Below are 26892 nucleotides of genomic sequence, written 5' to 3'. Positions count from 1 at the left end.
CCGTCTGCCCCAGGCTACTTGCCTGACCCACCTGCCCTCTTGATCAACGACTTAGCAGACTCTGATGACTGGCCCAACCCGCTGGCGCCCGACGACTGGCCCTACCCGCTGACTCTGCCACGCCGGACCCAAACTCTATGCTTGACCAAACACCGGCTTTGGACTCCCCGCCGGCGCCTAAACCGCCAACGCACCCTGACTTTGCCACGCCAGTCCTAGACTTTATGCCTGACCCGCCAGTTCTGTGTCTGCCTGGTCCCTAGACCCGCCTCACCAAACAGCGCGGCCTCCCGAATGTGAACTGCCAGTTGCAACAAGGTCATCTTAGTTTGATGTGGCACATTTTCTCCAAAAGAGATTTTAAATTTCCGACTGTGATAGGTCAAGCAGGCCAGGAAAGGGAAGTGACACAGCTAACGTCAAAATTGATTAAGTCATTCACACGATGAATCGTTTATTTGTTACTGCATCAAGGAAGTAATTTCATCTTAGCTAAATTAAGATGATTTAGAAGTGTATTTTTGGCTGTGAAAACTGTCTGTTGATCTCAGTAGATTTCTAAACCAGGCAGCAGAGGATGCAGTTTATTTTTCCTGAAAATAAACACCAGCACCAATGGACGAACAGGATTACATGTAGTAAATCATTAACAAAAGCTGAAACATAAATGGCGTATACTTATATAGCGCCTTTCTTCCTACAAGGACAAAGTGCTTTACAGTCACACCCATTCACCCAGTCACACACACATTCACACACTGGTGGCCGCTCCGCTGCCAAACACAGGTGCCCGCCAACCACCAGAGGCATGGTGGGGTTCAGTGTCTTGCCCAAGGACACTTTGACTCATGGGGGTGCAAGGCGGGAATTGAACCTGCAATCTTACGATCATGGGGCGACCGCCCTACCGCTGCACCACGGCCGCCCCAAAGATTATAAAATATTATAAATATTATAAAATTTAAAGATTTAAAAAGAGTAGTTTACAACTTAAATGTGAAAATGGTACCCTTTGTCAGTTATATTTTTTAGTTTCTATTTTGAGTTGTCTCTCTGTCACACTCACCAGGTTTCGGGTTTATAATCATCCACACCTATCATCATTTCATTTCAGATAATTACCCTTGGTGAATTTAAGTGTCTGTTTTTTTTCTTTGCTGTCAGGTCATCTGCTTTATAACCCTTTTGTTACTCCCTTTGTTCATGGATTTTTGTCTTTTTTAAGTTTATATTTCAAATGTTTAGGTTTCTGCAACCAAACCTGAAATCCTGCATACTGCGTTCTTCATCCATTGCTTCCTGGCAGAAAGAGCATGAAATCTCTTTAAACTCGTTTGAGATCAGCTTCACACAGCTGGACAAGGTGATTATTTTTTCCTGCATGGAAATTAAATATGTTCTTTTCTATGTTCATCTAGACAGACTAGCGAGCTGTCTAGAGTGTTTCCCACTTTTGCCGAACAGTAGTTGGAGAAGGCTCCAGCAGCCCTGTGACCCCAAAAGGGATTACCGGTAAGTAAGTTTAGAAGGCAGTTGGATGTTTCATCATTAGTGGCTGTTGTTAGAATTTGAGGTTAAGTCTGACATTTGCTGTCAGTAAAAAAATGACTTTGCCCATTCTTGTACTATAGACTATTGGATTTAATTTGAAATTAGAATTGTGTTTTTCCGCAATAGGCAATCGAAACCAAACAGCATCAAATCTTTAACAACTTCAGTCTCAGAATTAAAAGATTATTAACTACTATGTTCTAAGTTCAATTCATACTTCAGCTAAATCTCTGAAGCTGGTTGTGAAACAAGGTTTTAAAAACTCAAACATGCCTCACTAGAAAGTTGCTTTTGTGTGATGCTACATTCACACAGGGCATGTGATGTGCGTTCAACAACAAGCTAAAAGCATATTTAGCTAAAGTTGAGGAGGCTTGGTGCAAAATGTCGAAGTGGTGCAAATCTCACGAATCTTTGGCTGAATCCATGTTCATTCCCCACCCCCACGACATCTCCCTACCCCTACATTAAGCCCTCCAAGCAGAAAGATATGAAAAAATATTATCTCCAAATCCTAATGTTACTACCACTCAATGACGTCATGAATAGTCCCCAGTCATCTACCTTAGCACACAGCTGCTAGTGCTCTGAGAATACATAACAACATTGGTTCTATAACTTTGAAAAGTCAGGAAAAAAACAAAAAGTCATTATTTACATTTAAAATGAAACTTTTTGTGCTTCAGAGCACACCACGTATGGAAGTGGGTTTCTGCTCTGCATCACAAACAAATAATACTGACGAAGTGATACCCAGCCCTAAGACATTATGGCTCCCCCTAAAAAAGAGTTTTAAATGGTGAAGCCTGAAACATACATTTATGCGCCTTCACATAGATCTTTAATTAGAAGTGATCACTTAAATGTGAGTTGCCAAGGGTTGTGTGAACGTAGCTCAATAAGTGTTTTCCAATAGGGACTTAGCTGACTGAGTCTTCAATTGGCTGATAAACTTTGTTATATCTGCTCAATTGACATCCGTTGACAATTCACTAGAGAAACCGTGGGATATCTTGTTTACTCTATCTGAGCTCACACACAGACTGTCTCATTTCAGGACGCCTTAGCTGTCCAAATTGTCTGAATCTCATTATCCCTGCACATTACATTCTTAAATCACAGTGGGTCACATGTGGTCATATGTGGTCCACTATATAAGAACGGTCAATAGAAAATACAAATTACGAGCAGTGGTTACCTTCACATTGCACAGTCAGAATCAAAAATAAGACTGAAGCAAACCAAACCAAACCAAACCAAACCACCAGGACAAAAACATCCTACTCACAGTAGGAGCTTAATTGAGGTCATATTGCAGAAAATATGCTAAAACTAGTATTAAAATTGAATTAAATAAACCAGGCTATATTGCATAAAACTTGGTCTATCTTATTTGTGTTTTCAAAGTTTTCCAGGGTTAGGCTCCTTTGTTTGCACACTGTTGAATGCTTCTTTCCATTTTAAGTAGATCATTTTAACACCTTTATTTCCGTTAGTTTGCCTCTGCGTCTGTCACTGAAAATGAATTTAATGTCATGCAAAGACAGGATAAACCCAGGGGAAAAATCAAACATACTGTATAGCTAATATAAAATTGCCAAAACACATAAATTAATACTGAAAATCTCACAAGAACTGCATGCAGCTGTTAGCACTCTTGCCTCACAGCAAGAAGGGCCTTAGATAGCATATTCTCCCTGTGCATGCATGGGTATTCTCTAGGCACTACAGCTTCCACCACAGTCCAAAAACATGCTCCATAAGTTGATTGGTTACTCGAAATTGTCACTAGGTATGAATATGATTGTGTGGCCCTGTGACAGACTGGCGACCTGCATGTCCAGGGTCTACCCTGCCTTCACCCAACATTAGGGATAGGCTCCAGCAGACCAGTGACCCCAAGAGGGATCAGGCAGGTTTGGAAGTTCAGAAGAGATCTTCCCTAGGACATGCCTTTGAGAGAACAGCGAAAAAAAAGAAAGTCTATTAATTTTGAACAAACAGATATTGATTGTGTAATGATGCAAGATTACGAGAAGATCAAATTAAAACTCAGTTAAATGCCATTACATTACCTGTTTGAGTCACACTTTAGCACCACAAAAGAAAGGCCATCATGTGTTTTGGCATCATGTTCCTCTTAGCTTGTGTCTAATCTGAATTAAACTGTAAGTAAAATTCAAGCAAGCAATCACTCACTCAAAAACTAGAAAGACTTAGCCAACTGTCTAATCTGTGATTTGCAGGTGTGCCATGACTCCGGGTGTACATCTGTGTTTACAACTGCCGCTCAGCTGTTTTTTTCTTCTGAGCTTCAACTCATCCCAAGTCACAGTAGTGAGGAGCCAGTTGTCTGCTTTAATGCCCTGCTGTTGAGCTGCAAGTTTGATAAGGATCTGGTGTGAAAGAAGGGGGAGGGGGATGAAAAGGAGGAAATGGGGAGAAGGGACAAGGGAACTATGGGGATCAGGACTGGCATCACATTACGTGACTGTAAGAATGCAGGACTAAGCTTTGGTGCATCTATCTTCTCTGCTCTGGCTGTTGTTGTTGTTGTTCATTTCTCAATCTAAAAGGGCGGGTCTTTTAAAAAGCTTGTTTAGTACCTTCACTAGTGGTTCCAGATGTGTAAATAATAAAGAGTGTGAGAAGTGTAAGTTCTGGGAGAACAAAAGGGAAAACCGATATCCTGCAGTTTGAGAAGCTGTTTTGGGGAGTCTGTGGAAGTGTAAAAGGTTTAAGGGGATCCTGTGGTGTCTTAACCAATGCTGGTGTTGATTGATGGCCTTGTTGAGTGGTGGGAGGCCTTAGGCCAAAGAAATAGATGACATAGTACTTAGCATAACAGTGGGCTCCATTTTTCTTTCAATTATGATGCCCTCTACAGTGGTGTAACTAATCCTGCAAACAACAGCCTGTTGTCTGCAAACACTTCATGAAGTCAAATACTGCTGCTGTGTCCACATGCAAGGTTCACAGCTCAAGCTGACTTTGAAAATGACCACAGATGAACAAAGGAGGTCTGATCACCAAAAAGTATTTTTTGTTTTTTATACCAAGTCACCCCCGCATTTGAGATATAAAGTAATGTAGTGTACAAAGAGATTTGAACATTTGAACAGAATTTACTCTTTTTTTTTTCCTTTTCAATCCAGAACATCCAGTGCAAGACCTCTTTATTATGTTACCCTCCATCCGCCTTGCTTCTACCTCTAGAGGGGTGGGGGGACAGAGGAAGGGTTAAAGCAACCAGTGGAAGACGGGGTGTAGGGCTGGGCTCGCTTAAAAAAGGAAGGGGGGGTGGCTATATAAAAACTGACAGAACACAAGTGGTGCTTTATCCACCCTGTCCCACTCTGAGTAAGAGGAAACTCTGAACTGCTGTGGCTGACCAGCTTTGCCCTCTTCTTTCTGTTTCCCTCCTTTTCTCAAACCCACAGTGGACGTGTGCACGCTGAGGACCACAATGGCAGCATCAACGCAACCAGCAGAGAAGCCCCACAAAATACTAGCTTTTGCTTTGCTTCTCATCGTGCCACTTTTGAACGGTAAGTAACAAAAACTCAAGGCTGTGGGGGTCAATTGTCAGGGATCAAATAACCATCTACTGCAATTGGGGGGGGGGGGGGGCAGGATGGGTGGGATTGGGGTGGAGCAGTGTTTGTTTGAATCTGCCTTTTAGTTTAATTCATTCAGTTTTAACCCTACAACTTTTTTAGCGCCTGGAACTCAAGAATCTTTAGGTGGGAAAAAGTGATTTTCTGTTTATAGGATAAATATATCCTCAGGATATCTGAAGAAAAAAAACATACTGCTCATGGGTAGAAACTAGCAAACAAAGGGGGTCAGTTAAGACTTAACTCAGGAGAACAGCAAAACCACACTTGGTAAATTTAATTATAAAAATCTCTTTTGGATTTGTCACATTCTGATGAAATAATAATGTTAGATGTTTGTCGTTTTTGCTAATGTAACTTTTTTTGTCTCTCTTTTTGCACGTTTTGTTTTGTGTAGCTTTTTTTGTTCTCAGATTCACATGATCAACACAGTCTTTGAGAAATGCTAACGTTTATATTTAGCTTTACGCAATGTGATGCCAGTTGAAAGGTGCGTGAGAGAAAGGCGTGGAGTTTGGTTGTTAACATGCATCTTAAATATGGTTGTGCTGATACAGTGAGAGCTTTACGCTAGGCATCTGAGCTACCATGTGAAGCATGCATCTCCCCCCATCATGTGGCACACATACATGACTTCTTGCAGATCATGTATCAATGAATCAATGCAAAAATAGCTTAAATGGAATGCGCTCCAAGTTTATATTAAAGCCATCAACTTCAACATATATTTAAATCATTAGAAGTTGTTTTTATTTCACAAAAAAACTATATTTTATCATTAAATGCTAAGTTAGTCCGTTTAGATTAAAACAAAGAGCAAAAAGAAGCTAAGGAACCCCCCCTCCTCCATAAATTATGGTAAGGCTCAAACCTTACTTAAAGGATGTCAAGAGACAGGAATAAAACCATAAGATGTAGAAAAAAATACATCAGACATCAGCTTCAATGAAGGTTTATAGTTAAAAGAGCCACAGAGGATGAAGTGCAGCTACAGAGAGAGAGACTTGCCTGTAGCCCTCTGTTGTGGCTGGAAACAAACCCCATACTGGGTTCCTTAATTCAATCCTCGTGTGTTGTTCAAGAGATGAAGCTTTTGTGAATGAGACCCTCAGCCAAGATGGACAGCTGCATTTGATTTAGCAAACTGTGACTTCAACTATACAATTTCAATCTATGGACCCTGAATCGTTGTAAGACGTGAAAAGTCTCATTTGCTCTTGAGAAAGAAGAGAAAAAAAAAACTTAATAAGTCATTTGAAGTAAAAGCAACTCAAAACATGTGACACACCATCACAACCAGATGTTTGATTCAAAACTTTATAGGATAAAAGATCAAATTTAAAAATGCAATTTCTCTTTTGCTAACTGCATTGCCAGTTTAAAATGTGTACGTGAAAAAGTAGTTAAAAATCCAGTTTTGCTTGAATGAAATTTGAACAGGCACAAAGAAGTTAGTGATTTGAGTGGCCTTTCATGCATCCCACTGTTGAATAGAGGTTCAGGTGATGATCAGATACAGCTGCAAATCTATTAAAAAGATCTGTCTGAAACCCAAAGCTTCAAAGGGTAAGATTTTTTCTCTCCCTGTGATTTGCTCCTGCAAAACCATCCTAGCCAAATTTTAAAATGTATTTTTCTCTTCTTCTTTTCCTTTCGGCTTTTCCCTTCAGGGGTTGCCTCAGCTAATCAGCTTCCTCAATCTAAATCTATCTTCTGCATCTTTTACTCTGTTATCTTAGTACTTTATTATTTTTCTTTTACAATTGACAAAAAACACACAGCAAAATTGAAATTTGAAAATTACTGTATAATAATACAAATGGAGTATCCAAAGCTAGGTTTAATGAATTGGCTAATTGGTGACCTGAGCTAGTTTTGATTGGTCAACAAAATATTTCCACGACTGACCGTCAGCTTTTTTTTTTTTCATTCATCTTCCAAACATGTCCCCCTATCCTGAGCCTATCCTGATCACTGATTGGCGAAGGCAGGGTACACCCTGCAAAGGTCTACAGTCTGACGCAGGGTCACAATCACACACTCGCATTCACACTTAGGGACAATTTAGAGTAACCAATTAATCTATGAACCATGGACGAAGCTGGAGGCCCCAGAGAAAACGCATGCATCCATGGAGAGAACATGCAAACTCCACACAGAAAGGTGGTGATTCTGTTTCAGGTCCCCCAGCCAGAACTTGAACAAGGAGCTAACCACTGCACCACTATTCAGCCCTTGCCGCCAGTTTTTTGTTAAGCCTTGTGCCGTCCTATGGGGTCCAGATGACCCGATCCTTACATTAGCTGCATTTACATGGACAAAAGTAATCGGAAAGAACGCCTGATCAGAAGAAAAATGTGTCATGTAAACACGTCGTTCGGAATACTCTGCCCCGATCTGACTCGTTCAGATCAAAATTTCTTTCCGATTGAGATAGGTGGGTTATGCCGATTGTTGATCCGATTGTATTGCATGTAAATGGTTCATTCCGATCGTGTGTCACTACTGCTCTGGTTTAACGTCATGCATAGATGGATGTTTCGGTCCAGAGAAAGCTTTGGAGCTCAAACAGGACCGACTGGCTGCTCCGCTGATGCCCGGTGCGAAGCGAGGACGCCTCTGCGCTCCGCCCTCGCCCTGCGGGCTCCCTGGCTCTCCCTTCCTATTTTCTCCGACACCCCTTCGCGAGGGGGGCGCCGGGAAGGAGCACTTCGTGCCCCCTGACGTCCGGACCCTGCGCGGTACGGGCGCGGCTGCCAGTGGACGGAGTGAACCGTGTCTCTGAGCAGAGCAGCCGGACTCATAGTTTTGTGTTTGAGGGGAAGATGCTTTGTTACGTGTGGGAGACTTTGGACTGCCATCAGTCCCGCAGCTCTAGGTGAACGAGCAGTAAAATTCAGGAAAACCATTTCTCCAGTCTTCGAGCAGAGCTCGGGCCTACCAGCTCACGCACCGGCTTTGGGGCGGTGTGTGAGCTTTTCAAAGCAGAAATCCCGCTAAGTCCTTACCTTAGAAACCGTTCAAACAATCACGTGGATTTGTATTTCCAGTCGTTTCCCGACAAAATAAAGGCTGATGTTATTCCCAGATATTTACATGCAGCCAAGATGCATTTCCGCATGGATTTTGTGTTCATCCAGGCTAAATGTTGTGCGTGTGCGAACAGGCGCTTTTATAATAACTGTAACATTAACAAAAGCACGTTTAGAAGATCATCTCGTATATAACAGAGCTGCTACATATATGCATGTGGCACCTTTTTTTTTTACAGCGGGACTCGTTGCCTCTTCCGCTTTTTTAAACAGAACTGCGCATGTGCAACTGATTTATTCGGACAAGTTCCAAAAGTGCTGCGCATGTAAACGTTTGTTCTAATTGGAAAAAGTTTTTCTGGGCCTAGGTACACGGTTGAATTCTAATCCGACCATTGATCCGATCAAGATATTTTGCACTTGTAAACGCGGCTGTTGACGTGTTCTCCCTACCATGACAAAGGTGGAAAAAGGTGATGAGGATTTCATGTAATTCATGGACACCAGTGAAGATCACAAATAATTGAGGAAAAAGGTTCAGAGCACTGTCTACTTGGTCTAGATGACCCCACTTTACATACTTTGATGCAATGTATACATTGACAAATACATTATATTCTAAGTTGTAATGTGAAATGGCCAAAAATTATCAGTTTTGTGTAAAAGAAAGCAAAAGGAAAATCTTTATTGATGTAAAAATACTTTTTCATGAAGGATCATTAGATTTCTGTGTGAACAACACTAGAAAAAGGTAAATAATTGTTAGCCTAAACAGTCAAAAAACATTAAATACATTCATGCAATTGCTGTTTGTGTTACTATGTAACAAAATATCACACCATATTTGTGCCAAACCAGGACAACAAAACTGAACACATTTTTGTTCGCCCACATGTTTGGAAGAAGTGATTTAAATCACTTTAAAGAAAACACAGCTGTTGGCTTTGAAAGGTGCTCATGTAAATGTTTCTTTCTCTTACCAAAATCCTAACCTTTAAATGCCATAATCCTTGAACCACAGGAGACAAAAAATCTTGATGACAGGGTTTTCCGTAAAAGTGGCGAAAAGACAAATGCGTAAGAATGAGAAAAGCTCAAAGACAGGAAGAGAGAGGCTAATGTCTAATGTGTTGTCAGTGATATTTTTGGAGACCTTTGTGTTTGTTAAATTTAAGATTATATGTTTCAAGATTATACTTAAAACCACATTTTCTGTGCAGTTGAAGCTGTGACTGGTCTAAGAAGTGGTTTAAGGGGGCTCTTGAGTAAAGCAATGAACTATACACAACCCTGCTGTCAAGCCAGAGTATGCAAAGTATGCAATTGCGTGAATCATTGGTTTTATAGTACTCACTGTAGTAAGAGATGCACCAAAAAAATCCCGTTTATTCCTGTTTTGAGCAACATTTAAATTCTAAAATCAAATCTAAATCTTTAGGATTGTTCCTTCCCCAGTGTCTGTTTCTGACTTTGGGACACACAAACGTCCACATTTGCTTTAAGGTTGCTGTTAATCCTCATCTGACGAAAACAAAGCACTAAAATACTATTGACTCTGAACTCTACAGCCTCTTAGTACACATTGATTCATCTTTCTATGTATATTTAATCATAAGCATTTATGCGGCAAACTATTAATGAGTCAATTTTTTTTAATTTAATCTAAAATGCACTTTGATTCACACATTAGATATCAATGCCATTAGGGGTAAGATCGCAACACTTACTGTAAAAATAAATAAATAGAAGTGCCAAAAAAGTACATTTCGAGGTTGTTGAAGGAAATGAGCTGCCGAGTTTTGTTACTGATGAGTTTTTTCTTTTTTTCTAGTAGACACACGTTTCTCTGTACAATTCCCTCTGGAGCTGCTTTTATCTGCCACACTTAAAAAAATCCTATTCAGTCTACTTAAACCAGTCAATCTCATTTAAACTCTTACACTACTGCCCAGTGTAACTTCAGAAGACAAATCTTTGTTTGTACATGTGTGTAAATGTGTGTTTGATACCTTGCTAGGACCATTTAGTGTAATCACTGACATCACAGCCTCGATGGGTTTCATGAGAACACTTGGTAAGCCCTGAGGCAGAGGAATGCCGTAGTCAGATTCTTGGTTAAGTTTAGAGCTTAAGTGTGAATGAAGGTTAGCTAAAGGTTAATGTTAGGCATGAACTGGTGATGGTTAAAATTAGGGTTAGGGATCGGGTTTGGGTATACAAAAGCAATGGAGTGTATGGAATGTCCAAATAAGAATAGCTGCCCAAACGTGCATGGGTGTGGGAGGAGAGTGTTAAGTGTTTGGACAAGGGAGGGGTGGAAGGGTAGTTTCTTTTCTTTTCCTTTTTTTTTTTTTTTGCTCTATATTGAAAGCAGATGTCATGTTCCCTGATTGGGGACCTTAGAAGCAGACATCATGTTCTGGATAAGCAGCTGCAGTGGCCCAAGGCTCGGATGGGTGAGTTTTGTAGCTGGGCAGCCCTGTGTGAAGTAAACGCCCCCTTTCTGGTCTGATTGAAACCATAAGCTTCTGTTACTTTTCTGCCAGGAGAGAAAAATGGACAGGATACTGCTATTAATCGCTGTGACAGGAGTGATAAGGGAGGGGCCACAGGAGGTTGTGGGGGTGTGTGGGGGATGGGTGACCACTGAAGGGTCAAGATAGTGGGGTCACCAGCTTGTTGTTTCAAAAAGGGTAAGGTTGCAGGGCATGTTTGACTTTATGAAGCTATGCTTTAGTATTGCATGTTTTACCACAATCTTAAGACATTCCAAATCCTGAGGAAAGAACTTTTTAACAGATATGATACAGAGCTGTTCCTGGAAACAGTTTTTCATTTGCTGTCCTGCACAATCTAGCCAATGTATACTTTTGCTTTAGCTGCAGTTTGTTAGATCTATTTACTTGCATTTTATTTTTGCAAGTGGATGCATTGAGCACAAGAAATACTTGTTTACAAGAGTATTTTACTTTGAAAAGTTCCTGCTGCATGTGACCAGAAGGGTTCTGACACGGTTGTCTAGTAACGAGTGCAGACCATTATCACCTCAGCATGACCAATTACACAACCAGGTTTCCTCACAGCAAAAGAAAGGTAGGCCCACAGGGACCCAGTGCCATGATTTAATAGTTTGTACCTCCTAAACACGTGCACCAAATCTGTGAATGGATGCTTTGTCCACTCAAACAATTCAATTTTGCTTTAGAGAAATATTTTCATTTTCATTTAAGTGTTTTATATGAACATGTATTTTGTATGTTTGGATAGGTAAATAAGGCTGACTGGAAAACAAAAAGCACTTCTCCATCTTAGTATGAAAAGGTTGTTTAAGATAAAATACAAAATAAAATTGAAAAGGATTGTGGGAGAGTTAAGGAAATGTCAAATCCTTGTATGGGTAAGACTGCATGCAACCCACATGTTTATCTGTCTAGGTTTGTATAATATCAGAGCAGGCATGACAGGAATCTAACCACCATGCATGTCTAATGTTTGCTCTAAAGATTGCTCTTATGAAGAACCAAAACAACCCAATTTTTAAAATAAATATTCTATAACATAAATGTGGTACGAAAGGCTCTCTTTGTTAATCCTAAAGACAGCTTTTAGTAGTTTCAAGAAAAACTTAAAATTAAGGTTTGCGTGCAGTTAAAACAAGACAATCTTATATCAAAAAGTGAAGGCTCTGAATTGTTTTACACTACAAATGGCATTTGTAGTGTTTGTCATTTAGTTTTGTCCTAACTTCATTTACTTATTTGGGTTTTTAAAATATTAATGAAACTGTCATGTTTTTCTTTCTTTCAGCACAACAGTGTGACATGTTGAGTTACTTTAAACCTGTATATTTGCTGCTGGAGTTACCTATTTACTTTGCTTAAATAAGGTCATACAAAAATGTCTAATACCCATCTATTGCTAGAAGACATGAATTTAGCATTTTCGTTTTTTGTGGACTACACACCATTGTTTATATGCAACCCATTAAAAATAAAGTGAAATGACTTATTCCAGTTTTTACTGAGGCAAGGAAGGTACACCCCGAACAGTTTATCATCTGACCATGCATTCTCACATCCACTGACAATTTAGAATCATCATTCAGGCAAACTTTTATGTTTTTGGATTGTCGAAGGAACCCTGGAAAAACCCAGCAAGTAAAATCCACACAGATAGACACAGATAGGCACCAACATAGATTTCGAACCAGCAGATTTTATTTAAAGGTTGTTCTTTTTGTTTTCGTAAGGAAGCACAAGTATAGACTATAGACTTATATAGCATGAAAAAAATAAATTCATATCAAATTAATTTTTAAGACATAATATATATTTCGTTAATAATTTAATCCTTGAGGATTGAAAGAAAAAATCACATGTAAAATCAGAAAATGAAAAAGAGTAAATTGTAATGAGACAAACGTATAAGAGGTAATGACTTTATATTTTCTCTGTTTATTTTTTTAGAATTTAATTCAGTAATAAAATAATGTTTTTTAATATTGTATTGAATTATGTAAATTGTCCGTGGATTTCATATTAGAAATGTTGGCGGATAAACATTATCTGCGCGTAGTGGTGTACAGGAAAAGGAAACCAAAGCAGTGTGTGCGTCTGTTGATTAGAATATATTCAATAACTTGCTTCATGCTCAGAGGCTCACTGACGACGAGGCAAAAAAACACCTGCACAGATGACTTTACATTGCTATTTTTCATACATTTGCATAAAGAGCTCCCTTGACGGTAGACAGTGAAATAAGTCCTTGAGAGAAAAAAACAAAAAAGCAGCACACAGTCATCTTTGAGAGACATAAGACGCACAGTTATTATGTAAATATATGTAAAGATGTTTATGCGGAGGTGGTACACGGTGAGCCATCAAATTTATGATGAGGCAATTCTGAGACATCGAAGACAAGCAAAGCCTTCTAGAAATGTGCAGGAAAAGTTTTTGTTCTACGGTAGTATAGCTTTCAGATGCAGCTTTATGTTACATTAATGTTCGAGAGGTGTGAAGGTTGAGGCCTAAATCTCACCTCAATATGTGCTCCAGATTGGCTGTGCGTGACTGGGACAGGGTAAATGGAGAGGAGAAACTAAGACGGAGAAGGGCGTGGAACTGAAGGCTTGTCCTCCTCCAAAGCCTGCCAGATTCCTCCATCCAAAATCCCAAGAGATAGGGGGGGGGTTGTTCAGGGTGGAGCATATCCAGACCACAGTCGTCAGTCAGAATTCTGGTGGGAAAATATTCCAGAGAGCAATGAAGTCAAGGCTCGCGCAAAATAACATGTGGAGTCTTGGCTCAAAACGACTCAGCTTTTAAAGTTTTCACTTTCACTGATGACGGGTATGTTTAAACACGGCCCAAAAAAGGAACAACAGAAATGCTTCTTGCAACATCCTCTGTGATTTAAGGCCCAGGAGTTTAGAACATCATAAACATATGAAAGTCTGCGCCTTAAACGCAAAGGCACAAAACAGGGCCAGAAAAGAATCACTGCAAGATTTTGGTGTAAGATGAGATGATGACAATCTTTGAAGTCACTCTGACAAAGTACAGAGACTTGCAACCAGGAAAGCCATTGTGTCTTTACGACACAAAGCCAGATATTATTACCCAACCTTCTTGGCTATCATCTAACATGAGCCCTATTTGCCTTCATAAATGCTTGACTAATACCATCAGATAGCAACCAGGGTTAGACTCTAACGAGGCCAAAAGAAAATTTCTGGAATTAGTAACTGGAAATGATTCCTGCTCTAATAAGGTGTTCAGAGCAGGAAAAAGTTTATTGGTTGTGTTGGCCGAGCTGCAAAAGCAAACCTAGTGCTTTTACAGTGCCCGTGGCACAAGTGTGTTTTGCTTTATGAAAATGTAGCAGCTCAGCTGGACGAATGCACTGGAGTGAATGACATCATTAAATGTGAGAGGATGTTTTTTTTCTTTTCTTGTTTTTTACAGAATAGAGTCTTTCTGCAGTAAAATAACAATTTACTGCATATAAAATACTGCATGTAAAATAACAATTTACAGAACACTGCCTGTGTTGTTGTTGAAAAACAAACATTTCTAGCACTTATAACATAGTGTGTATAAAGATTACATCTTTATAAATTATATATATATATATATATATATATATATATATATATATATATATATATATATATATATATATATATATATATATATATATATATATATATATATATATATATATATTCACAAAGCCACAAACACAAAAACCTTCTGGACAAAAATGACAAAGCTACGGAGCTAAAACAACACTCAGGATCCCACATTTGCGTGGGAAAAGCTCATTTATGCTTGGTGCTTGACCATCTCAACCACATTGTTTCTGTTGAGATTCAGAAGGACCACCCAGTAGTAAAGGAGGGACAGCTGCACAGTCAAGGCTGACAGAGCCATATAAAAGATGAACATAATAAAACAATGTGGCCTCCTCAAAGTCACTGGTCCATTTCCCTATGGTCATTTTAGATAACGAGAGACATCAAGTAAGCCAACACCCTCTTCTGGCATCTGACCTCCAAAATCACAGTAAGCATTCAGTGCTAATGGATGTATTTTCTCAATAAAAACTTGATTAGCATCAGTTCCAGATGGCAGTTATGCAAAAAAAAAAATGATTTCAGCAGTCTATTGTAGTTGAATAAGAATAATGCTAAATAATACCATCCCTTCTGTCATCCTCATTTTAAGACTGAATCAGATCTCCAAGTATTCACAAAGCTATTCTTCTACTGATATAGAAAAGTAGTTAGTTGCATAAGGATCAATCATACACAGTTTCTTTTTTTAATCAAGGGCATATTTGACATAATTAAAAAAAACATGAATCTACTGTCAGTAAAGACTATTTTCCAATGTTAGTTAGGTGATAAAGTGTGGAACAGATACTGTTTGTCATACAGCTGGATTGTACAGTTGCTAACACTTAACATGCCGGAGGACCTCTCTTGAGACTGATGCAACATTTTTGAATTGTGTGCACACACACACACACACACACACACACTCTAATAGTTGTCTTATCACCATGTCACACAAAAAAATAAATCAGTCAATGAGTGCAAAAATAACATTGTCAGAGATTCTGTCATAACAAGAAAACGTGTAAGAAAACCATTACCCCCAACTAAATGTCTTTAGTTTTGTTTTTGCACATCTGTTTTGTATTTAATTTAAATTTTTATTTTGACAACCTTTAGTTTCTGGACTTTACAAGAAAGAGTTTCCAAGATGCTTCGGACAAAAGGAGATATGAGATAAAGTCAACAATCATTTCTTAAAAGGGTGCTGTGGTGTCGTAGTGTAGTGAGTTGATGTTTGTCATGAAATGGGAAAGATGGACAAACAGCTTATAATAGACTTGTCACTGTCCCAAACTTGGTGTTTCAGTGACACTAACAGGTGAAATCAGGTGAAAAGAGCATCCTTTGTAATTTTACCACAAAATAAACTCTCTTTGGTGTTCATTTGTGTGCTTGCTGATTAGCCATGTACCTACTGAAAATAACTGGAAAGAAAAACATGTTTTCCCTGAAACCATCTGCTTAGAAAAGAAATAACCAGGTGGGTGAGACTGTGTAAGGAGAGATTCAGGGGAAAGAGGTTATGGGGATATTTTGAAAGTGAGGTAATAATGTGCTGTTTCACAGAAAGAAAGAAAACAATGGGTGCTGGATAATCTGGTTTCATTTATAGCTCAGATCACCGCAGTCTAAACGTCGGGCTCATTAACTTGGTGACTGCAGGGCGTGGCAGCACGTTTTATCAGTTAGCCAAGAAAATCATCTCAGTCTAGAAAGATATCAAGGTTATTGCATTTTTGTGGTTTCATTACTGAAAGAACACAAAAGAAAAAAAATGTGCCAAGTGTTTGATCACTGGTTAGATGACCCATCACTGCTTCATTTTCAAAAGCTCGCTTCAGGGGCATAATTTCGAGTCATTCAGGATTGCATCCGCATTTTGAAAGAACTTTTCTCTACACACAAATCAGAAAACATCTTGCATAAAAATATCTTGCAAAAGACTAGATTTCAAAATAAACTGTCCAAGAATGCAATCAAGCAGTCAAGGAGCGTCAGTAATAAATTAAAGTAGTGAAATATGTTACCAAATGATAAAAGCTGATGAGGGAGGCTAAATAAATACTTCTCAATGCCAAAGCTACATAACTGTTTAATTCTATTAGCTTTTGATTGTAATATGAATAATAATTTGGTCAAGATCTCATGGTCTCAACTGTTTGACTTTGTTACATGTTTTCATGTGAAAAGCAAGAGTTTTATGGAGTCCTATACTGTTCATAATTAAATAAATAAATATTTAATTAAATAAATAAATATGGCCTCATGCAAATACACAATCAACAAATAAATCTCTCATAAATATATAAAAAGATCGTGAAATTGTGAAAAACCTGCACACTGATTTTAAATTAGCCATTATATTATTCAATATATTTCATTTTGCTTTAAAAACATGTTCATTATTTTAAAACAGCATTTTAAAATATTCATTTTTAATCATGTGGAATATTATTATAATTCTGTCTTTTTTCAGAAGCTCGTATTTCAAAAACAATATTTTCCAAAGTAGCTTTGTTTTTATTTCATGTTGCTTTATTTCACAATGCCTGATTTATTTCATGAAGAGCTTTTTCAGGAGAATGGGTCTATCTGTCAATCAGTGAAAGTGGGCGGGATCTAAACGCTCATTGGCTCATCCATTGAAAACAACTCTTATTCCTGGATACCCGCTCAGCGGTGTGCCAGTCAGAGAGGTGACATATTTCAGTGATATCCGCGCTGCTTTGCTGACATTATAGATCAAATAGAGACAAACTATCTGTCTGCTGTAGAAGATGCAAACATGAACGACTCTGTTTTTGTAGTTTGAGGGTTTGTGTGGACCAAACCACAAAGGAGCTCCGATCGTCCACGTCTATAAGGCTACGTTCACACTGCAGGGCTTAATGCCCAATTCGGATTTTTTGAAAAAATACGAATTGTTTGCTAGACCGTTCACATTTCCAAGTAAATCCGAACTTTTGTGATCTCCAGTGTGACCGTGACACGACCCAAACGAGACCCGCATGCGCAGAAGCCAGAAGAATACTCAACGGTGAACGACGTCACTTGTTGTTTGCGGAGCAAACGTTAACAATGGATGTCAACAACAGTGTTGTCAAAAGCGGAGCTCTTTTTGTAATATTAAATTTATTTATTTTATCAGCACAATTACAATCTTCTCATTTTAAGAAGGCAATGGAGTCGGGATCGTCTGTACCCACTGTTGTGGAATGGAAATGTGTATGTGTTGGAGCCGCTCGCCCGCGTGTGTGTGTGTGTGTGCAAGCGCGTGCCGCGATAGAGAATAGGGGGGGGCAGTGTGGGCGCGCATTCATGGTGTGTGTTACGGAGGGCGGTAATAAAAGAAGGTTTCCCCCAGAATAAATGCTATGGACTCTTTATTAACCCGTTCTGGAGAATCTAAGGATCAGAACAGGGATGAGGAGGAGGATCGCCTCGGGTCCCCCGCGCTTGAGCACGGTCAAAGGGGAGAAAGAAAAAAAAGTTATCGCGGGAAAGGTTCAACACCACGCTCGGCCATTTATCTGGAAATTTTTTCAAAAACCGCCCAGTTGCGATAAGAGCCCTGGAGTTTGGCTTGAAAAGAGCGATCACCCCAAATATTAATCCAATCCGTGACCTCCCTTCTCTTCCACTGACTGGTCTCAGCAGCATCGTCCACCATGGTTGATGTTTACGTTCTCGTTCCCGCCTACTTCAACGCAGAATGATGACGTTTGTTGCGTGTCGATGACGTACAGTTCGGAATCAAGTCGCCTGGCCGGTCAGACGGCGGTCGCAATTGAAAAGAACGGCTACAATTCGGAATCAGGACGGCAAATCCACGGGGCCTGGGTCGCATTTGAAAAGATCGGATCTGTGTCATTCAGACTGTCATGAAAAGATCGGAATTGGGCCGCTTAGGGGCAAAAAATTCGGAATTGGGTCGTTTCAGCCTGCAGTGTGAACGTAGCCTAAGTCCCCCGTTGAAACACTCCTCATTCTTACGCCATTCACTCATAGCTCACATCGTGCCTTATGTCGGCTCGCAGGAGGTGAGCTGGCGGACCGACAGTCAGACGAGGCAGCTGCGCAAAGCGGAAAAAGCCTGCTCGGGCCTCCTGAACCTTATATTTTTCTATTTTCATTGAGACAATGATTATAATCAGGTCCTCTGATTTTATTTTTCGCTCCCGGGAATATGTTGAACCTTTCCTGCGATGACGTTTCTGACCGTGGTCGGAAACCGCAGCGGAGATCCGGGATTGATTGAGCAATTCTCCAGCCAGGGCTTACTCCAAGAATCAGGCTCTGTACTTTGGAGCAAACATTTTTTTATTATTACTTTTCCGGGGAACAGGGCAAAGACCCTTAACTTGCGCTCACACACACACTCTCGCGCTGCCTGGGCGCTCTGATTTACACGTAATTTAAGACGTAGTTTGACTGCAGGACCTGAAGCAGAGACTCTCTCTGGGATGATCTCATGAACTCAAACATGGAAACATTGTTATCATGTGAAACTATTCAAAATAAATAAACCTGATCTTTTAACACTCCATGTGCATTGTGCATCCATGCATTGTTACTGAGATACGCGCAGGCAACCGCTCCATGTGGCTATCAGGCTAAAAACATTAGCTGGTAGCCCCTCCCACACGTGGCATGTTGCTTACATGGAACTCCAGTTCATAGAAGTTTTGTGGAACTCCAACAACCACCCAGCCTAACTTAGGCCACTAGATGTTAATGAGAAGATGAAAATTGCCGAACCGACCACAAAATCACCCGAATTATGCACACTCGCCCAAAGCCACTTTTATCTGCAAATTTAGAACAAAAACTGCCCAATTTCGTGTAACACTGTGGATGTGTTGAGGTGCATACTCCCCCTAGTGTTGAGGTGAGTGCATTGCGCCGTCACGTTCGCTGAAACATCTTCGATCGATGTAGTTAGGGTGCTGCTGCTCATGTCTGAGTAAAGGAGTAGCCAATCACAAAAGTGTCTCCGCCTTGTCTAGTTTGATTGACAGACAGAGACATTCTCCTGAAAAAGCTATTCATGATATAAATACGCCATTGTGAAAAACACCAACATGAAATAAAAACAAAGCTACTTTGGAAAATATTGATTTTGAAATCCAAGGTTCTGAAAAAAGACGTAGAATTATAATAATATTCCATATGAATAAAATGAATATTTTAAAATTCTGTTTTAAAATAATGAACAGGTTTTTAAAGCAAAATGAAATATATTGAATAATAAAATGGCTAATTTAAAATCTGTGTGCAGGTTTTTCACAATTTCACGATCTTTTTATATATTTATGAGAGAATTATTTGTTGATTGTGTATTTGCATGAGGCCATGTTTATTTATTTAATTAAATATTTATTTATTTAATTATGAACAGTATAGGACTCCATAGAGTTTGACCTCAGGAGAGATTTATTGATGGATAATAAGACAAATACTGTAGAGGGCAGCTGTGGTGCAGAGGTAAAGTAGTTGAACTCTGATCAGAATACTGTAGGTTCAGTTCCCACCTTGCTTGACCATGTGTCTCCTTGAGCAAGTCACTCAGCCCCACATTGCTCCTGGTGGTTATAGGTTTACAATGCAGTGTAAGCCGCCATCAGTGTGTGAATGTGTGGGTGAATAGATCTGTGAATGCGGCACCCTTTGGGTCTTAAAGGAAGGTAGTAAAGCACTATTTGAGAATACATCATGTATCCTTTAAAAGACATGCAAAAGTATAAAAAGATATCTATCGACTTAAGATGCATCTAGTAAGAACTTTATTTAAAAAATCAGACAGACCACTTATCTGATTACCTGAACTCTGGTAACACAGTTACTGGGAATACAGGTTTTCAAAGGGATTTAAAATATTTTTAAACAGCAAATGTGTGCCCTATTTTTTACTACATTTAATGAAATATTTTGATTTTTACAGCAGGAATACTGGCAGAAGAACTGATTGTTGCAACAAAAGTGCCATCGGAGACAATAAGAGGAGATGATATTCCAAAAGCGCGACCTGATGGTAAGATGAAAAGCTCTAAAAATAACTGCACTTGTTAATTATGAGCCCACTAAGTACATAGGTCTTTATTCCCTTACAGTCAATGGATAGTTTGAATCCATCTAAGGATTGTTGAGCCGAACAACATTAAATTGAATCTTAGTACTTTTAGCTTGACTGTTTTATTGTTACAGGACAATACCCGGTCCAGCTTACTTTGCAAAATACTTCTGAACCTACAAAGACTTTGACCACAGAGAAAGAAGGAAATCATAACGGCAATGACCCCACAACTCCAAAGAAAGCAGCAAGTGAGGGAACCAAACCCACAGAGAAGACAACAACCATACCAGGGACTCCACCACCGATTCCTCACAGAGGAGATGGTCACGATAACAAACCAAAGGTACAAATAAATAATTACAAAAATATGCATCAAAGAATTTTCTGAACTGTGGTCATCCTAACCTTAGTCTTTATATTAAATATTATTCTTCACATTCTGGCTTATGTACATACCCTGTTGTGAAATGAATCTTGTGATATAATAAAAGAAAGCATGAAACATTGTTAATCTGGTTCAGTCCATAGTAGCTTAGATGAACATAAATTTATTAGAATTATTTTTGTTTGATCATTTACTGACGCGATTGACACTCTCAAGTCTCAGTTTCGAGCCTTATTAGCAAAAGAATTAAGGTTGTAAAAATAAAATAAAGTAAATAAGGGGTGTCATCATAATGCTGCAGTGGAATAATATATTGTTCAGTCACGTAGGCTGTGTAGTGTGCAGTACTAATAAAATAATTAATGATGACTGGTAATTACATATATGCTTATTTAAAATATATCAGTGTGCTTTATATGTAGAAAGACATAAAAAATAAAAACAAATGCAAAAAGTTTTGTTTTTATCTCTGCAGCCAGTACAGGACGATGTTGTCTGTGTCATCAAAGAAACTGTGGAAGGAAAAAATGCTGTCCACCTCAAACTCAAGGCTGTCTCCAACTGTGTAAGTCTCCAAATTGCCTCTTTCTTTGACTGAAATGCGCACAGCTAGTGTGCAGTGCCGTTTTTTTTATGGCAAAAGAGGAAGGCATATCCACAAAGATCAAACAAAAAAATGTTTTGATGAAAGAGTGGTGTGAGTAGAGAGAATCATGTGAGCCAGTACAGGGCTGCAAGAGTTTCAAAAATAGTCCTGCAGTGCTCTTCTTTAATTTATTCTTACATGAAAACAGTAGGAGAAATTTCAAAGGAAGAGTTAAAAATAACTTTGTTCTTCTTTTTGAGTTGCCTAGGTGTCCTGTAAACTTGACCTCCGAGGGAAATTTTCATTTCAGAGCCAAAAACCATTGATCCAAAAGCAAGTGAATCGCTGAAGCTGTGTGCATCTTACCTTTTTAAAATTCCAGGAGATTTTTGTTGCACAAGAAGCAAGGAATAGTTAGCAATTGGAAGTCTGTGGGAGAGCACCACTATGGGTGGGCACAAGGCTTCTGTAGAAAAAGTAACTAACAAACAGCAGCCTGTGGCTGTAGTGTCAGACTGTGCATGTTTTCACATTTGTGTTTGGAAAGAAAATTCTTCCCAGTCTCAGCATGACAGCACTGAGGTCAACAGCTTTTACTGTGGAGGTCTAAGCTATACTACTCTACATATGATTTTGATTACTGCAGCTTCCATGTAGTCTGTAAGGAACAAGTGTGTTTACTTTAAACAGGACATAAACAACTGTGGCCAGACAACACAAGGGGGTTTCCTGTTTGATGAAAAACAATAGAGTAGGCTATAATTTTCCAAAAGTAGTCATTATACCCAAAAGAAAATGCATTTGCTGAATAAAACAATGTTTAAGGTTGATTTACGTAAAGAAAAATATGGACAACTAGTCTCTAGAACTACAGACTCAAACATAAAGGAAAATGCAGAAATCAACTAAAACATGTCCAAAAATTAAGGGTCTAAACTGAGACCGACTGACTACTATGAAGCAGAACGTGTAGCCTATAATTTTTAATGCACAAGAGCAACTCTTCAAGTTAATAATTAAGTTTTTTATTGACATATATAATTATTTACATTTTTACGCTAAGGATAAGAAACATGTGATCATACCTAAATAGCACATCAAAGGAAAAAAAAAATGCAATTTCTGATTGAATGTAGAAGGTTGTTTTTTATTAAAATTTTGGTGGCTACCCCTTTTTTAAGTTTGTATGTCTTTGTTTTTAACTGTTAAGTGATTTTAGCTGCTCAAAACATTAAAATCCAAATCCTGAATATTTTAAAAGGATGTTCATAAAGCTTTTTTAGATTGAATATAAAATGTGAGGTAGGATCGGGTTTTACTATCTTGCTTTTCTCAAGAAACTAAGAAAAAACTAGGGATTTGGTATAATAGAACAACTTATTTTGTGCCAACAATGAGAGGATTAGTGGCTTATTAAAATAAAATTGTTATCGAGATAATTTCAAGATTTCTGTCCATGTGTTTTATATGTGTTCGCATTTTTGTCTTATTTCTCTGTTTACAGGAAGATACACAAAATAAAATTGTGAGTGTTTTGGAAGATTTGTGTGGAGAAGACTGCAAACTGGAGATTTACCAAGAAGCTGGCACAAATGAAGCCATAGTCTCTGGGAAGAAAATTGAAGGTCAGTAAAAAACAAAAGAAAAATTGAAAAAAAAAATACATTTACAGACATATTACAATATAATGAAACTGAGATCAATTATTATTTATTTGCTACATACCAGAAAACGTATAATAATGTTATAGACTTTTTAGATGTCAAATTCTAGTTTTCTACTTTTTTCTAATTCTTTTAACAAGAACCATGGTAATGTCTTTAGAATGCCACAACAATGTTACTGAAACTATAATTTTACCTTTTATTTACACCTGAAATATCGTTCACTTGCAGATGATGTCACTGGCATGACAAACAAGTTCAACAATGACAACATAAAGGATAAGGTAACTATGGTGGATGTGGGGAATTTTAAATGTATTTAGTTCATCAGAATTAAGCAGGATAACTGCAATTTAGTAAAACATTTTTTTTATAAATATTACCAGAACATTGTGGGGGAAAAAAAAACCTTAATTGTTAAATGATTTCCTGCAAAACTGACCTCCCAATGCAACCATGGGGCGGACTCATGATCAAACTTGAAATACACTAGAGGGAAGAAAAATACTCCATCATCAGTATGTGGCCTCTAAAAGGCTTCAAGATGGCAGCATTACAAACAAACAGCCCACAGGGAGAAAAAAAACGTCTACTACCTAGGGACCAATGTTCTGTTTGTGGGTGTACAGATTTGAACCATCTGTCCAACAGCTCCCACAAATCCATCACAAACTGAATGAACTCATCAGCCATTAACCAATTTTCTGATAAAGTCTCTTCATGATTCCATCTACAGCTCACTCACTTACATTTTTTTGGAAGACTCACAAGAATAAAGATGATGCAATACATTGTTAGGTTATGGTTTACTGGCTTTGTTCATTTTCTCCTGCTAGTGCAGACTCCACATACTTAGCATCCTCTTTTTAAACACATTGCATGGAACTGGAATATACCATAGTTTAAGAACCAGTTGTGTCCAAAAACACAGTTTTTCAACTAATGTATCTAAAGTTCCACTATGGATCTAAATATAAAAGGTGAATAACATTATTTTAGTAAAATGATGTTAATTGCATTTATAAGCTAAGAAAAAAAGAAAATTAAAAGTATTTCAATGACCAATGTTTTTGTACATTATAAAAATAGAAAATAGATTTAGAAATAGATCAATTATAACCTGCAAGCGTTATTTTTATTCAACATGCTGATCTTTCTCATTTATTGTAAAGATTTACTGCACACATTTATTGTAAAGATTTACTGCACACATTTTTAATTTAACTATATACATTTTCCCAATCTTCATCTTGCTCTAATTGTTAAACAACTTGTAATTTTTTGCCTGATATTAACTAAAGCAGAGAACCTAGACTATTATTTTTCCTACAGAAACTGTTCATCAAATGTCTTTTGACTAAACAAATTGTCTGGGTGTTGCGCAAGCACATTTTGAAAATTGTTCAATTTAAAAAAAGACAAAAAATACACACTAAAATGAAAAATCACCCAAGTAGGGTTGTTTTTAATCCAACTCCATGGTTAAAAAGAGTTTCTGGGTTATTCTAAGAGAAAAAAAATAGGAAAAAGAACGCAATTTGGGTTAAAATATACCCACTATAACTCCAAAAAATTGGTTTCCTCCCAAAAGTAACCCAAAAATATATCCCAATATGAAAACCCCAAAATTGAGTTGAAGAAATAACCCAAGTGTTCTAAGAGTGAACAAATAAACTAATTTCTGAATCTTTTTTTACCTCTGTTTAGACTAACGTTGAAGAAGCGACTAATCGCTGGGGGAAGAACTCCAAGTTGGTTCTAGTGTCCTTATTGCTGGCTGGACTGCTGCTGGCTGCACTGCTGGTAGCTGGTTATTACCTCAAGATGCACCGCAAGACTTCTAAAGGGGTCAGACTAGTGAGTACTTTGGCGGTTTGACATTGATGAACCAAAAATGTATATTTCAACATGCAAAGTAGTACTCACTTGTTATCCAAATGGACATTTCAGTGTCAAGCTGTGTTCATGTCACTTTCGACAATGTGTGTTCAAGCGGCCACTTCAATGAAAAGTCTATATAAACATACCTAAATGCACAAATTGGGTTCTTGCTTTTAAGGTCTTCACATTCACTTGTAGCTAAGCACATTTTAGGTCTGTTTTGCAGCGTTACTTATAAAAATCGCGCATTGAATGGTAAACCAGGTGAAACTTTGACCAATCAGGGACTCGGGTTTGGTAGCACTGTATGGATGGCGTCCCTTTTCATTCAGGGAAGTGCAAACTGTTTGAAAATTGGTCATGGAGGAGAAATCAATGATTGCAATTTGTGCCCGGCTGAAATTATACAGTATGACACCAGGTCTTTCATATTGGAAAGACTGCTCATACAAACTCAAAGCAGCAGCTGCTATTGGTTCTACTTAAACCAATAGCCATGGGGTAATATCTGGTTTTAGTGCATTGTTATTGTGGCATCATCTTTTAGATGGCAGAAAGCCAATGTCAAAAACAAGCTTGGTGATTTTTTTCGCTTTATCCTACCAGTTTTCCATAAAATGCCTACAATTTAAGATTACTTGTAAATCTATTATGTAAATGCTGCTGTTAAAAACAAAAAAAAGTCTTTGTGTGTTTTTTAATTTGCAAATCATATTTTAATTTAACATCTTACAGTCTGAAAAAGTTTTTATCTGAAGTCGGTGCTCTGCTCTTTCCTAAGGCCGAGTCTTTCCAGGTGGACGAGGAGAATCAGGCCAACACTCTGGTGTCTGTGGCTCCACTGCCCCAAGAGCCCGTCGATAAGCCTACTGCAAACGGGGAGTCCCCGCCAGAAAATGGAAACAACCTTCCCCCCACCACAAATGGACACTCTGCTAACCAAACCCAAGTGGCAGACACTGAGATGTGAACACCCCACCATTTTACCAGTCCTTCTTTTGTCTTCGGCTTTCACTGATCTGTAGGATGAGAAGAGGAGCAATAACGAAAAAAAGTGCCTGTAATGTGAAAATTTTGGGAACACTCACCTTTCTTGGTGACAAGAAGAGGCTGCTTAGTTTGACTGTCTAGGATTTGATCAGTTCTAACTTTTCTCTTGATGTTACAATATTTGGGGAATCTCTCAGTAAAGAGCATTGTGTGTTGTTGATTCTGGATGGTGCACAAGTTGCAGAATTTATCTTTCAACTATGCAGCAATAAAACTAGTGAAGCCATTCAAATGTAAGGGTTTTGGGCTGTTGCCCGAGGGACAAATGCTCATGGTGACATTGTTTGCATCGCAAAGAAATAATTAGGAAAATAAACGTAAATGTTTTTCAAGGGTAGCTGTTGAACTAAAAGAAAAAAAGAAAAAAGTGCTCACTTTTACTGCTGGTATTATTTTATAGGAATTTAATTTCACGTAGCAGAATTGGTATTTTCAAAAATGAGCTAAAGAATTGTCTTTGGTCTATTGCTGTCAATATGTTAAAGCATGAAAAGGTCACTATACATCTCTCTGTTGTTTTTTTTCTTAAACTAGACTGTTTCTCAAAAACTATTTGGGCCAGACTTTACAGTACTTTTTTAGTTTTGATTACTGTTTGTATTTGTTTTTTTTTGTCTTTTGTAATAAAAACATGCAAACTTTCCTTTTCTCACCACTGCTTCAATTTAATCATGAACTTCAATCTTTCGGATGCTTCAAAATAACAAATAAAAATATGAAGACGTTTAAGTTGTTAAAAACGATGTGACTTGCAGCAAATTCCTTTGTAGCAGATAGCAGGCTCAGCAATCCCAGATCTGACACATTTTCCTTGTTGATGTGTTAAACCAGATAAATCCAGTGATTCCTTTTTTCTTACTTGTTCCTTATGCATTTGTGAGCAAATATGTTTGCAATCCTCATTTATAAACTGTTGATGTCATCAGTGGAGATTC

The 26892-nt window shown here is 38.3% G+C and overlaps 1 protein-coding gene across 2 annotated transcripts; it reads left to right on the top strand.

The window, feature by feature from the left end:
- Positions 1-4873: 4873 nt before the first annotated feature.
- cd34 (CD34 molecule) lies at positions 4874-26691 on the top strand. 2 transcript variants are annotated; one of them, XM_020703267.2, is made up of 8 exons: positions 4874-5099; positions 20263-20349; positions 20523-20734; positions 21252-21341; positions 22867-22987; positions 23258-23310; positions 24734-24883; positions 25689-26691. In XM_020703267.2, exons 1-8 carry the CDS (start codon positions 5018-5020, stop codon positions 25875-25877), a joined length of 984 nt encoding a protein of 327 aa, XP_020558926.1. In that variant the 5' UTR covers positions 4874-5017; the 3' UTR covers positions 25878-26691. The 2 variants fall into 2 exon arrangements, with proteins under 2 accessions (XP_020558926.1, XP_004068886.1); XM_004068838.4 differs by having other exon boundaries at positions 4875-5099; positions 20260-20349.
- Positions 26692-26892: the final 201 nt, after the last annotated feature.

Source organism: Oryzias latipes, chromosome 5 (assembly GCF_002234675.1).
Source record: "Oryzias latipes chromosome 5, ASM223467v1".
Taxonomy (NCBI): Eukaryota; Metazoa; Chordata; class Actinopteri; order Beloniformes; family Adrianichthyidae; genus Oryzias; species Oryzias latipes.
This window is presented reverse-complemented; position numbering and strand designations above follow the sequence as displayed.

Excerpts from the sequence above, each read along its gene's own strand:
- cd34 (XM_004068838.4), top strand. The coding sequence starts at position 5,018 with ATGGCAGCATCAACGCAACCAGCAGAGAAGCCCCACAAAATACTAGCT. Across the intron at positions 20,350-20,522 it reads TCCAAAAGCGCGACCTGATG|GACAATACCCGGTCCAGCTT; the intron begins GTAAGATGAAAA and ends TTATTGTTACAG. Across the intron at positions 20,735-21,251 it reads GTCACGATAACAAACCAAAG|CCAGTACAGGACGATGTTGT; the intron begins GTACAAATAAAT and ends TTATCTCTGCAG.